At 45.7% G+C, this 14,546-nt stretch overlaps 1 protein-coding gene across 9 annotated transcripts in view; it reads left to right on the top strand.

Moving 5' to 3' along the window:
* arhgef18b (rho/rac guanine nucleotide exchange factor (GEF) 18b) overlaps nt 1-14,546 on the top strand; it is a 232,652-nt gene that overhangs the window by 100,999 nt on the left and 117,107 nt on the right. Inside the window, exon 1 of one of the 9 annotated variants that reach the window (XM_068016100.1) lies at nt 12,824-13,044. The exons of the other annotated variants lie outside the window; for them this stretch is intronic. Coding sequence (XP_067872201.1) covers nt 13,043-13,044 — 2 coding nt within the window. The 5' untranslated portion in view covers nt 12,824-13,042. Of the gene's footprint in view, nt 1-12,823; nt 13,045-14,546 lie in introns of those variants that run through there. 9 annotated transcript variants of the gene reach the window in all.

The following is a 14,546-nucleotide window of genomic DNA, read 5'->3' as shown; positions in this document are numbered from 1 at the left end:
TGGGTAAGCAAACTGAACAAACTAAGATGAAATGAAATAAATGCAAAAAAAGATTGTAAAAAATGTAAAAAGGAATGCAAAAAAAAGGAAGAAAAAATAACTAAAAATGACTAAAAATGAAAGTAAAGTGGGGGGCTGTCATGCTCTGAAATTATTGAACTCAATGTTCAGTCCGGCAGGCTGTAGTGTGCCTAATCGGTAGATGAGATGCTGTTCCTCGAGCTTGCGTTGATGTTCACTGGAACACTGCAGCAATCCCAGGACAGAGATGTGAGCATGAGAGCAGGGGGGAGTGTTGAAATGGCAAGCAACCGGAAGCTCAGGGTCCTGCTTGCGGACTGAGCGGAGATGTTCCGCAAAGCGGTCACCCAGTCTGCGCTTGGTCTCCCCAATGTAGAGGAGACCACACTGTGAGCAGCGAATACAGTATACTACATTGAAAGAAGTACAAGTAAATCGCTGCTTCACCTGAAAGGAGTGTTTGGGGCCTGGGATAGTGAGGAGAGAGGAGGTAAATGGGCAGGTATTACACCTCCTGCGATTGCAAGGGAAGGTGCCCTGGGACGGGGACGAGGTGGTGGGGGTAATGGAGGAGTGGACCAGGGTGTCGCGGAGGGAACGATCCCTTCGGAATGCTGACAGGGGAAGGGAGGGGAAGATGCGACTGGTAGTGGCATCACGCTGGAGGTGGCGAAAATGGCGGAGGATGATCCTTTGGCTATGGAGGCTGGTGGGATGAAAAGTGAGGACAAGGGGAACCCTGTCACAGTTCTGGGAGGGAGGGGAAGGGGTGAGGGTAGAGGTGCGGGGAATGGGTCGGACACGGTTGAGGGCCCTGTCAACCACAGTGGGGGGAAATCCTCGGTTGAGGAAAAAGGAGGTCATATCAGAAGCACCGTCATGGAAGGTAGCATCATCAGAGCAGATGCGTCGGAGACGGAGAAACTGGGAGAATGGAATGGAGTCCTTACAGGAGGTAGGGTGTGAAGAAGTGTAGTCGAGGTAGCTGTGGGAGTCAGTGGGCTTATAATGGATATTGGTAGACAACCTATCCCCAGAGATGGAGACAGAGAAGTCGAGGAAGGGAAGGGAAGTGTCAGAGATGGACCATGTAAAGGTGAGAGAAGGGTGGAAATTGGAAGCAAAGTTGATAAAGTTTTCTAGTTCAGGGCGGGAGCAGGAAACGGCACCGATACAGTCATCAATGTACCGGAAAAAGAGTTGGGGGAGGGGGCCTGAGTAGGACTGGAACAAAGAATGCTCGACATATCCCACAAAAAGACAGGCATAACTAGGACCCATGCGGGTACCCATAGCGACACCTTTTACTTGAAGGAAATGCATGGAGTTGAAGGAGAAGTTGTTCAATGTGAGAACAAGTTCAGCCAGGCGGAGGAGGGTGGTGGTGGATGGGGACTGGTTGGGCCTCTGTTCCAGGAAGAAGCGGAGAGCCCTCAAACCATCCTGGTGGGGGATGGAGGTGTAGAGCGATTGGACGTCCATAGTGAAGAGGAGGCGGTTGGGACCAGGAAACTGGAAATTGTCAAAATGACGTAGGGCGTCAGAAGAGTCACGGATGTAGGTGGGAAGAGACTGGACCAGCGGAGAAAAGATAGAGTCTAGATAGGAAGAAATAAGTTCAGTTGGGCAGGAGCAGGCTGACACAATGGGTCTGCCGGGACAGTCCCGTTTGTGGATTTTGGGAAGGAGGTAGAAGCGGGCTGTCCGGGGTTGCGCGACTATGAGGTTAGATGCTGTAGAGGGAAGATCTCCAGAGGAGATGAGGTCAGTGACAGTCCTTTGGATGGTGGCTTGATGTTCGGTGGTGGGGTCATGGTCCAGAGGGAGGTAGGAAGAGGTGTCTGTGAGTTGGCGTTGTTTAATGTTTAAGGTGGTGGATGGGGTGCTGATCAAGTGGGCTGTTTTATCCTGGATGGTGTTGAGCTTCTTGAGTGTTTTTAGGGCTGTGCTCATCCAGGCAAGTGGAGAGTATTCCATCACACTCCTGACTTGTGCCTTGTAGATGGTGGACAGGCTTTGGGGAGTCAGGAGGTGGGTTACTCGCCTCAGGATTCCACGCTTCGGACCTGCTCTTGCAGCCATAATATTTATATGGCTATTGTAATGTAGGAAACATTACAGATGGCGATATTAGAATAGGTGACCAAATGCTTGGTGAAAGAGGTAGGTATTAAGGAAGGGTTCAAAGGAGGAGAGAGAGATAGAGAGGCAGAGAGGCTTAGGGATAAAATACCAGAACTTAGGGCCTGGACAGCTGATAGCATGACCAGCAATGGTCTGATAATGGGAGATCTGTAAGAGGCTAGAGTTGGAGAAACGGAGAGTTCTTGGAGGTTGTCGGACTGCAGGAGGTGACAGACAGATTTGAACGCAAGGATGAGAATTTTAAATCTGAGGCGTTGGTTGACTGGGAGCCAATGTCGGTCAGCAAGGAGAGGGGTGATGAGTGAGCAGGACTTAGTGCCAGTTAGGACATGGGCAGCAGAGTTTTGTGTGACCTAAAGTTTTTGAAGGGTGGAACGTGGGAGGCCAGCCAGGTGAGCATTGGAATGGTTAAGACTGGAGGTAACAAAAAGTTGAACAAGATTTTCTACAACAGATGGCTGAGGCGGGCAGAGGTGCTCAATGGTACCAGTGCAGAAGGAGGCGGTCTTGGTGATGGAAGTGATATGGGCTCAGAAACTCAGCTTAGGGTCAAATAGGAAACTAAGGTCGCAAACAATATGGATCAGCCTGCGACAGAGCCCAGGGAGGGAGAAGGAATTGGTGAAGATGGAACAGAGTTTGTGTCAGGGACAAGCTACCTACTTAATTCCGTGTCATGTATGCACACATGCTGTTGTGAGGAGGCCTATTTGTTCTATTCATTCTCAGGTTGTAGCATCACTGGCAAGATTGGCATGTATTGCCTATCTCTAGTTACCCTTGAGAAGATCGTGGGGGTGGTGTTTGTGTTAGACAATATGAAGACTAGTAGATCAGGGCTCAGCTATTACCATTGTGTAGGTGTCCTCTCCCCACATCAGCTCGCAGCCCTGTGCAATTGCCCGGCTTTACACTGCCCCTGTCTAACAGTCTAATGTTTCAGGTTGAAGGGTTTCGACTTGATTGTTCTACATAAGTAACTGTTTATCAAAAGGGCAAATGACCAATTTGGGAAATATTAGCCTGTGCATGTAGATGCCAAAAGCTAAGTCTTCCTTCCAATGTTACCAGCATGTTACTGGGCAGGTGATGCATCCTGATATCTGCCACCTGGGATCACTCCCCTTTTCCACAAGTGAAGCGATGGAGGCAAAAATGATTTTCTTGTAACATGAACCAGTCTAATGAAATTGTAAGCAAATGGGACAAGTACATCGTAAGGCGCCACGTCCTAAATGTGGGAGGCAAAAAATGTGCCGGGATGAAAATTAATAAGAGTGGATAAAGCCAAAAGAGACAGCTAGCGATGCAGGAGGAAAAGACTTTAGGGAAGATTTTCATCTTTGGCATTTACAGAGTACACTCTGAGAGCATCTCAGGAACTTACAGTCCCAGTCTCTGGTTTTCTGTCCAATGTTTTCATATTTTCGTAAAGTTGAAGCTCTTCTCTTTCTGTATCTGGCCAGTTTAAAAAAAATCTGTGTTTATTTTCAGTTCGGTTAAAAATGCTATTGGTTTGGAAAGTGTGAGGTTTGGTCTCCGGTCTCAGCCTAGTTGACTGATCTCAGCCTGGGCTTCAGTTGCAGCAGCTCAGTGCCTCTGGGGTAGGGAAAGAGAGAGAGGTGCAGGGTGTGTGATGGGAGGCTGGTAAAGTGGAAGCAGCATCCCCCCGCCCACACCTACAGAAATCCCTGCTGGAGAGTGGGCACATGTGCATGTTGAGTGAGAAATTTGAGGTAATGTGGTGGTGCCCCTGCAGTGGAATAGCAACACAGATTTTTAACATAACCAATTGGATGGGATAGTAAAGAATGCTGCAGTACCTCATCAGCAGTCAGCACCTTCAAGAGACGAGAGAGAAGATTGTAAGGGGTGGTTGGGGTAATATTTATGTCCATTCATTCAATTGTTTTAAGAAATTGGCTTTGTTATTTCTGACTCAATCTTCATGATACAGGAACACAGCCATAGTACCCAGCATTCAGACCAGCCTGTCCTGAATTCCCAGGATTGAGATTCCAACTGCAATCTCTGAAACAGGAATTTTCCACAACGTAATCATACACGGCTCAGCACAGCACAGCAAAGTACAGCCCAAGTCAGCAGTTAACTGTTGGGCCCTTTCAACAGAGAGAGCAGTGCCAGTGAGAAAACTTGACACCTGCCTTTCAGAGTATGCTGCAGTAATATGAGGAAGCACTTTTTTACACAGTGGGTGGTAATAACCTGGAACTCGCTGCCCACAAGGGTGGTGGAAGTGGAGATGATCGATGACTTCAAGAGGAAGGTTGATGACCACTTGAGAGAAATAGACTTGCAGGGCTATGGGGATCGAGCCGGAGAGTGGGACTGACAGCATAGCTCTGTGGAGAGCCGGCATGGACTTGATGGGTCGAATGGCCTCCTTCTGTGCTGTAAATGACTCTATGCTCCAACACATATACTTGTGGTGGATTGGGTAGCAGCCTCACCTCTGAGTCATGAAGGTTGTCGGGTTTTTAAAAATTCTTTCATGGGATGTGAGCATCAGCGGCAAGGCATCAGTTGCCCATTCCCAGTTGTCCCTGAGAAGGTGGTGGTGTCGCCTTCATGAACCGCTGCAGTCCATGTGGTGTAGGTCCAGGACTTTGACCCAGCGAAAGTGAAGGAACGGCGATATAGCTCCAAATCAGGATGGTGTGTGGCTTGGAGGGGAACTTGCAGGTGGTGGTGTTCCCGTGCATCTGCTGCCCTTGTCCTTCTCGGTGGTAAAGGTCACGGGTTTGGAAGGTGTTGTCTAAGGAGGCTTGGCGACTTGCTGCAGTATCTTGTAGATGGTACACACGACTGCCACTGTGCGATGGTGGTACAGGGAGTGAATGTTGTAGGTGCTGGATGAGGTGCTGATCAAGGGGCCACTCCAGAGAATAGAGTACAAAAATCTAGACAGACACTCCAGTACAGTATTGAAGGAGTGTTGCACTATCAGAGATGCTGTCTTTTTTGATGTGTTGTTAAACCGAGGCCCCATCTGCCCTCTTGGGTGGAGATAAAGATCCCACATCACTATTTCAAAGGTGAGCAGCAGAGTTCTCCGTAGTGTCCTTGCCAATATTTATCCCTCAACCAACAGCACTGAAAAACAGATGTATCACATTGCTGTTTCTGGGATCATGCTGTGTGCAAATTGGCTGCTGCTTTCTACATTACGACACGAACTACACCTCACAAAGTACTTCAATAGTTGTAAAGAGTTTAGAATGCCCTGAGGCCAGGAAAGGTGCTCTATAAATGCCAAGCCATTCTTTATTTAATATATCCAGAGTTTACTATACTGTATACCAGGAGTATCCATGACACAGCCTAGGTGTTCAGTATCAATGATATGACTCTTAAAGCTCCCACTAGTTTTGAGTGGGAAGGCAACCTCAGCAGCCATGGACTTTAAATATCTCAGGAAAAGGATCGGTGGATAATAGCCGATCAGGGAGAAAGCCTTTATCAGTTCTCGAGGCCCAGGAATTTTACACAGTTCAAACTTGTGAGTTTTCAGATTTTGGGGGAAGGGGGAATGGAGAGAAAGGATGAGAGGGTAAGTTGGAGAGAATAAGATGGAAAAGGGCAGAGGATGAGTGCATGAAGGAGGAATATAGCTTCTCATTTGTGCATGGGATCTTGGTTGTTGGTGAATGTTTTTTTTTTGTATTTATTGGGAGTTGCAATATTTTGCAAATAGGAGTCTCCAGTTTTGTGTGCCTGAAGATCCTGTTTACACGTGTACTGGGCTCTCAGCATTGTGTGTATGGAAGTTTAATTCTCGGGGGTCTTGCTTTTAGCTTTGTTGGGACTCGTGCTTTTGAGGAACTCCTATTCCCTATAACATACAAAGGGTCTGCTGTTTTATATAACATACATAGGGTCTGCTATTCTATATAACATATACAAGGACTGCTATTCCCTATAATGTACACAGGGACTGCTATTCCTTATAGTTTATACAGGATCTGCTATTCCCTATAATATACACAGGGTCTGCTATTCTGTTTAATATATACAGGGTTGCTATTCTTTGTAATATACAAATTATATATAAATAGTAGCATTGTGGTAATGTTTCTGGGATAGTAATCCAGAGACCCGGACTAATGCTCTGGGGACATGCGTTCAAATCCGACCATGGCAGCTGGGGGGAATTAAAATTCAATTAATAGACCTGGAATAAAATGCTATTCTTATTAATAATGATCACGAAGCTATCAGATTATCATTAAAAACCCTTCAGGGGAGGAAATCTGCCATCCTTACCTGGTCTGGCCTACATGTGACTCCAGATCTACAGCAATGTGATTGACTCTTAATTGTCCTCTGAAATGGCCTAATAAACCACTCAGTTGTATCAAACTACTACAGAAAAGTCGAAAAAGAATAAAATCAGACAGACGATCCAACATTGACCTAGGCATCAGAAACGACATAGGCACACCCTGCCCAGTCAACCCTGCAAAGTCCTACTCACTAATATCTGGGGACTTGTGCCAAAATTGGGAGAGCTAATTAAACAACAGCCTGAGACGTTTATACTCACCGAATCATACCTGACAGCCAATGTCCCAGACTCCTCCATCACCATCCCTGGGTACATCCTGACCCACCAAAGGTAGCGGTGCAATAGTATACAGTCGAGAGGGAGTGGCCCTGGGAGTCTTCAATAATGATTCTGGACCCCCTGAAGTCTCACGGCAACAGGTCAAACAGTAATCCTGTTGATTAGCACCTATTGTTCTCCCTCAGCTGAGGAATCAGTGCTCCTCCATGTTGGTAGGAAGAAGCACTAAGGGTGGCAAGGGCACAGAATGTGCTCTGGGTGGAGGACTTCAGTGTCCATCACCAAGAGTGGCTCAGTTGCTGGTTGGGTCCTGAAGGAAATGTCTGCCAGACTGGGCCTGTGGCAGGTGGTGCGAGAACCAACAAGAGGGAAAAGCCTACTTGACCTTGTCCTGACCAATCTATCTATTGAAGATGCATCTGCCCATGACATTATTGGTAGGAGTGACCACTGCACAGTCCTTGCGAAGAGGAAGTCCGTTTTCGCACTGAGGATACCCTCCATCATGTTGTGTGGCACTACCACTGTGCTAAATGGGATAGACACAGAACAGATCTAGCAGCACAAAGCTGGGCATCCATGAGGCACTGTGGGCCATCAGCAGCAGCCGAATTGTATTCAGCCACTATCTGTAACCTCATGGCCCGGCATATCCCCCACTGTACCATTACCATCAAGCTAGGGGACTAACCCTGGTTAATGAGGAGTGTAGGAGAACAGCCAGGAGCAGCACCGGACATAACTAAAAATGAGAAGCCAACCAGGTGAAGCTACAACACAGCACTACATGCATGCTAAAAAGTGAAAGCAGCATACAATAGAGCTAAGCAATCCTACAACCAACAGATGAGATCTAAGCTCTGCAGTCCTGCCATAGCCAGTCATGAATGATGGTGGACAACTAAACAATTAACCGGAGGAGGAAGCTTCACAAATATCCCCATCCTCAGTGATGGGGGAGCCCAGCACATCAGTGAAAAAGACAAGGCTGAAGCATTTGCATCCATCTTCAGCTAGAAGTGCTGAGTGGATGATCCATCTCGGCCTCCTCCTGAGGTCCCCAGCAACACAGATGCCAGTCTTCAGATAATTTGATTCACTCCATGTGATATCAAGGAACGGCTGAAGGCACAGGTCACAGCAAGGGCCAGGGGTTCTGATGACATGTGCTCCAGAACTAGCCCTGCCCCGAGCCAAGCTGTTCCAGTACAGTTACAACACTAACATCTACCCGGCAATGTGGAAAATTGCTCAGGTATGTCCTATCCATAAAGAGCAGGACAAATCCAATCCGGCCAATTACCGCCCCATCAGCCTACTCTCAATCATCAGTAAAGTGATGGAAGTTGTCATCAGTGCTATCAAGCAACACTTTCAGCAATAACCTGCTCAGTGATGCTCAGTCTGACTTCTGCCAGGGCCACTCAGCTCCTGACCTCGTTACAGCCTTTGTCCAAACATGGACAAAGAGCTGAACTCAAGAGGTGAGGTGACAGTGACTGCCCTTGACATCAAGGCAGCATTTGACCGAGTATGGCATCAAGGAGCCCTAGCCAAACTGGAGGCAATGGGAATCAGGGGGAAAACTGGTTGGAGTCATACCTAGCACAAAGGAAGATGGCTGTGGTTGTTGGAGGTCAATCATCTCAGCTCCAGGACATCACTGCAGAGTTTCTCAGGGTAGTGTCCGAGGCTAAACCATCTTCAGCTGCTTCATCAATGATTTTCCTTCAATCATAAGGTCAGAAGTGGGGATGTTCGCTGTTGATTGCAAAATGTTCAGTACCATTCACAACTTTTCACATACTGAAGCAATCCATGACCGCATGCAGCAAGACATGGACAACATTTGGACTTGGGCTGATAAGTGGCAAGTGACATTCGCGCCACACAAGTGCCAGGCAATGACCATCTCCAACAAAAGAGAATCTAACCATCTCCCCTTGACATTTAATGGCATTACCATTGCTGAATTCTTCCCCACTATCAACATTCTGGGCGTTACCATTAAGCAGAAACTGAACTGGACCAGCCACATAAATACTGTGACTACAAACGCAGGTCAGAGGCTGGGAATTCTGCAGCGAGTAACTCATCTCCCGATTTTACAAAGCCTCTCCACCATCCACAATGCACAAGTCAGGAGTGTGATGGAATACTCTCCACTTGCCTAGACGAGATCAGATCCAATAATACTCAAGAAGCTCAACACCATCTAAGACACAGCAGCCTACTTGATTGGCACCCCATCCACCACCTTGAACATTCACTCCCTCCACCACCAGCTCACAGTGACAGCATTATTTACTTATCTACAAGAAATCTACAAGCACGAACTATAAGCAACTGGCCAAGGCTCCTTCGACAGCACGCTCCAAACCCACAACCTCTACCATCTAGAAGGACAAGGGCAGTAGACGCATGGGAACACCACCACCTGCAAGTTCTCCTCCAAGTCACACACCATCCTGACTTGGAACTATATCGCCGTTCCTTCTCTGTCGCTGGGTAAAATCCTGGAACTCCTTCCCTAACAGCACTGATGGAGTCCTATATCACAAGGACTTCAACGGTTCAAGAAGGCAGTTCATCACCACCTTCTCAAGGGCAATTAGGGCTGAGCAATAAATTCTGGCTTTTCAAGCAAAGCTCACATCCCAAGGTTGAACAAAAAAAAAAGGATCTGCTATTCCTCTATAATATACACAAGGATTAATTTCCATATAACATGATTTAAACTTGTTGCTTGTGGATATATTACTGTTTCTTGGCCATTTGTTCAGTTGCTGAACCATTTGTTCTTGCGTCTTGCATTGAGAGTACAGACTCTAACTCCTCAGAGATATGAATCAGGACAGCTATAAGAACACAACCACCATAGACAATGCCTTTTGCCTAATCTTAGTATCCTATTTCTGCAGAAATTATCTGTGCGTCAATACCTTCCTATTCGGACTGGCAGATAAACACAGACAGCTATTATCTTGCGGGGGGGGGGGGGGGGGGGTGGTGGGGGGGTTGATTATGGAGCGGGGGGGTGGTGGTTAAATTACTGTAAGAATGTCAGATGGGAGATAACAGAGTTCCTGTAATATGCAACAATCCATTTTTGCTTATAAGTTTCAATGCAATGTAGTTTCTCAATGTTACAGGTACCAATCATAACTACTTTAGTCTTTGAATACCATTTGCTGTATTAGCAATGTAGGAACAGGAGGAGGCCCTTCAACCCCCTGAGCCTCTTCCACCATTCAATTAGACGGTCAGAAGTGGGGATGTTTGTTGATGATTGCAATGTTCAGCATCATTTGCGACTCCTCAGATACTGAAGCAGTCCATGCCTGCATGCAGCAAGATCTGGACAACATTCAGACTTGGGCTGATAAGTGGCAAGTAACTGTTGTGCCACACATTTGCCCAGGTAATGAGTATCTTCAACAAGAGAGGATCTAACCATCTCCCCTTGACGCTCAACGGCATTACCATTGCCCCACCATCAAGATTCCGGGGATCACCATTGACCAGAAACTTAACTAGACCAGTTATATAAATACTTTCCACTTGCTTGGATGAGTGCAGTTCTGACAACACTCAAGAAGCTCAATACCATCCAAGACAAAGCATCCCACTTACTTGGCACTCCATTCAACACCTTAAACATTCACTCCACCACCGGCGCAGAGTGGCAGCAGTGTGTACTGTCTATAAGATACACTGCAGCAACTCACCAAGGCTCCTTCGACAGCACCTTCCAAACCCACAACCTCTACCACCTAGAACAGGGTTGTCCAATAGAATTCCGATGCTCGCCAAACCTGTGGTGATCAGGCCATTATATTCACCACATAGTACAAAATATATGCAATATTAATAAAACAAATGCACAATCTTTGGACAATACACTCACTGCTAGAGCCAGGAGAACAGCTTCAAAAGGGTTTTGCAATCCAACTGTTCTGCAAAGCAAGCCTGCTGTACACACTCTCAAAGGGTGATGACATTGTGTTAACTGAAGTGTTCTGTTTCTGACATTGTGCTCCAGTTATTTCAAAAAACAAATTTCTTCAAGAGTAAACGATCTCCATTTTATCAGAATTGATATATTAGGAGACTTGGGGAAGGAAGAATTGGGAAATCCCTATGTATTGGCTTCTGCGCTCTGACTGTTGCCTTGCTTTGGCACCGTCGCCTGTCATTACCGAACACAGTGCCCAGACATCTAATAGATCTTTGGCTCATAGCCAAAGTCCTGTATTCTCTCCTTTTACACCAATAACGCCCTATTCCTGTCAACCACTCGTTTCAACAGATCTTTTAAGATGAAGGCTGAACACATTTGGATGTTGCTGCACAGCCCCAGCTTACAGAAATTGCACATTTCAACCCGTTGCTCACCCGCCTCAACGGTTTTGAGAAAACCTCCAACGACCTAAACAAAACTAAGTTCTTCAGTTAGCATCCTCTATTCAATAAATTCCCCAAGAAAATTTCGAGAGCAATTGGACCACTGTCCTTCCAAAGGCTGGCCCTGCTTTCACAGTACTTCACAGAGTGATCCCACAGATCTAAATGTATCGTTGTTAGAGGCACCCAGAGAGAACGGGAATAGTCAATTTTTCTTGTTTCATTGCGAAAGTGGCCCTTTGGTCACTAGAAACCTGACAACTGAACTATATTCTGATAACCATAGTCGCAGTCTGACTGATGTGATATGTGACTCCTGTTGAACAGCAATGTGGTTGATTCTTCTTCATTCAGTTAGGGACGGGCGTCAAATAGTGGTCATACCCACTGCTCACAACTCAGTATTGTGTGGCTCTAAAAATGAACAGCATCAATTCACTATATATCTGTGGTCAATTCGCCACATGTAACAAGTGGCAAGCAGATTGGACAATACTGACTTCAAAGGACACGGGCAGCAGACACACGGGAACACCACTACCTGCGAGTTGTCATCCAAACCACACAACATCCTGGCTTGGAACTATATGGCCGTTCCTGGGTCAAAATCCTGGGACTCTCTCCCTAACAGCACAGTGGGTGTAGCTACACCACATGAACTGCAGCGGTTCAAGAAGGTGACTCACCACCACTTTCTCAAGGGCAATCAGTGATGGGCAACAAATACTGGCCTAGCCAGCAATGCCTGCATCCCATGAAAGAATTTTTAAAAATTAGATCGTGGATCATCTGTATCTCAACTCCATCTACCCACCTTAGTTCCGTAGCCATTAATACCTTACCGAGCAAAAATCTAACAATCGCAATTTTGAAATTTTCAGTTGGCACCCCTCCCCCTCCCACTTCCGCCCTGCCCAGCCTCAACAGCTTTTTGGGGGGAGAGAGCTTCACTTTTCCACAGCCCTTTGTGTGAAGAAGTGCTTCCGGATAGCACCCCTGAATGGACTCGATCTAATTTTAAGATTATGCTCCCTTTGTTCTGGACTTCCTCCAGCTGAAGAAACAGTTTGTCTCTCTCTCCACCCTATTATCTCCTTTAATCAGCTGAAATAAAACCTCTATTAAATTTAAAGTCTTAAAGCCCTTAGCCTCTCAAATTCAATAATTCTTTACTTTTCTTTTAAATAATTTTTTTTTAAATTTATGTAGACCAAGAGCCAAGGTTTGCTGTGCAGCGCTCTGTGTTATATTTGACCTGAGAGTAGTTGATGCACACTGCGTATCTGTCTCTCAGTGCCAACATACCTCATCTTGATGAAGAAGGGACAAATCACTGAAAATGTCAGTGTAAATAACTTTGCAAAGTTCTGTTATTAACTATCTTCGAGGTCCTTGGCTTGTCCGTTTTTGGATCCATTTGACAATGACGCAGCCGCACCTGAAAATAGAAACACTGGATTGCATCAGTTGTGTTGATCTGAAGCAGCAGTCTCTTTCTGCCTGTCTTCCTGTACTTCGCAAGCTCTTTCTCTCTCACTCTTTCCTGCTGATAAAAATCTTCCAGTTTTGTACTGAGGGAGTGTTGCACTGTCGGAGGTGCCATCTTTCGCATGGGACATTAAACCAAGGCCTCGTCTGCTCTCTCAGGTGGATGCAAGAGATCTCACAGCAGTATTCCAAGAAGAGCAGGGGAGTTCTCCCCGGTTCCTGGCCAATATTTATCCCTCAATCGACAACACAAAATTATCACATTGCTGCTTGTGGGAGCTTGCTGTGCGTAAATTGGCTGCCACATTTCCTACATTCAAACAGTGACTACACTTCAAAAGTACTACACTAATTGTAAACACTTTGGGACATCCTGAGGTCGTGAAAGGTGCTATAGAAATGTAAGTCTTTCTTTTTCTTCATTGTGTACTGGTGTCTGTAAGGAGCATGAGTGAATGTCCTCAGATTGGCAGGATTGACGAGTGATATTCCCTTGGGATCTGTACTGGAGACTCAGCGTTCTGCTGTTTTAGCAATGACTTGGAGGAAGGGATAAAGAGTTGTGCATCGCAGTTTGCAGATCTGCCACTAAGTTAGTAGGCACAGGAAGTTGTGTAGTTGGAAACAGGAAGTTACAAAGGGACATTGATAGATTAATTGAGCAGTCAGCAATGTGGTAGACGGAGTTTAAGGTGGGGGCAGTATGAGATCAGCTGCTTTAGATCCAGGAAAGACAAATTGGCATATTGCCTTAATAGTGAAAGATTAGAATCTGTGGGAACAATTTGTGTTCAGGTACTAATCACTAAAAACTGGTTTACAGGGACAAAACCTGGCCTTTATCTCAAGGGGCTGGAGTACAAAATGGAGGAAGTGATGTTTCCCTTCCTCTCTACCCCTTTTGAAGGCGTTGCTTCATTTCTGGGATACAGGACCTTTTGCAAATGGCCTCGACAGTGTGCGTCAGCAAACTATTTAACAAGGGAGGGCACCACAGTCCAATCTTCTCACCACTCAATGTCCATGCACTTGCAGTCACTGGATAATAAGCTGAAGGGGGATGGAAGTGTTCTCTCCTTATTAGCCCAGGACAATGTACAATCCTAACTGCTACAATAAAAAGTAAATTAAGGATTGTATAAGATTAAAAGAAAAGGCCCATAAAGTTGTCAGAAATAGTAGTAAACCTGAGGATTGGGAGGATTTTATAATATAGCAAAGGAGGACCAAGAAACTGATAAAGAAAGACAATAGAATATGAATGTAAACTAGCAAAAAAATATAAAAATGTACTGTTGGAGCTTCTATGGATACGTAAAAAGGAAACGTTTGGCTAAGACAAATGTGGGTCCATTACAGGCAGAGTCAGGAGAATTTATAATGGGGAATAGAGAAATGGCAGAGAAGCTAAATGATTACTTTGTGTCTGTCTTCACTGAGGAAGATACAACAAATCTCCCAGTATTAAAGATAAGGGACTAGAGAGAATGAGGAATTGAAGGAACTTAGTATTCGTAAGAAGGTTGTATTGGAGAGATTAATGGGTCTGAAGGTTGATAAGAATCCGGGACCTGATTTTATGCATCCCAGAGTGTTGAAAGAGGTAGCTATGGAGATAGTGGATACATTGGTGATCATTTTCCAAAATTCTATAGATTCTTTAATGGCTCCTGCAGATTGGAAGGTAGCAAATGTCACTCCACTATTTAAGAAGGGAGGGAGAGAGAAAACAGGGAACTACAGACCTGTTTGCCTTACATCAGTTATTGGGAAAATGCTAGAATCTGTTCTATTGGGGGAGCAGGCTCGATGGGCTGAATGGCCCTCTCCTGTTCCCAGGTTCCTAAAAGAAAAGAAAGACTTGCATTTATATGGCACCTTTCACAAGCTCAGGATGTCCCAA

The sequence above is a fragment of the Heterodontus francisci genome, chromosome 36, assembly GCF_036365525.1.
Source record: "Heterodontus francisci isolate sHetFra1 chromosome 36, sHetFra1.hap1, whole genome shotgun sequence".
NCBI lineage: Eukaryota > Metazoa > Chordata > Chondrichthyes > Heterodontiformes > Heterodontidae > Heterodontus > Heterodontus francisci.
The sequence above is the reverse complement of the archived record's forward strand: the minus strand, read 5'-3'. Positions and strand labels throughout refer to the sequence as shown.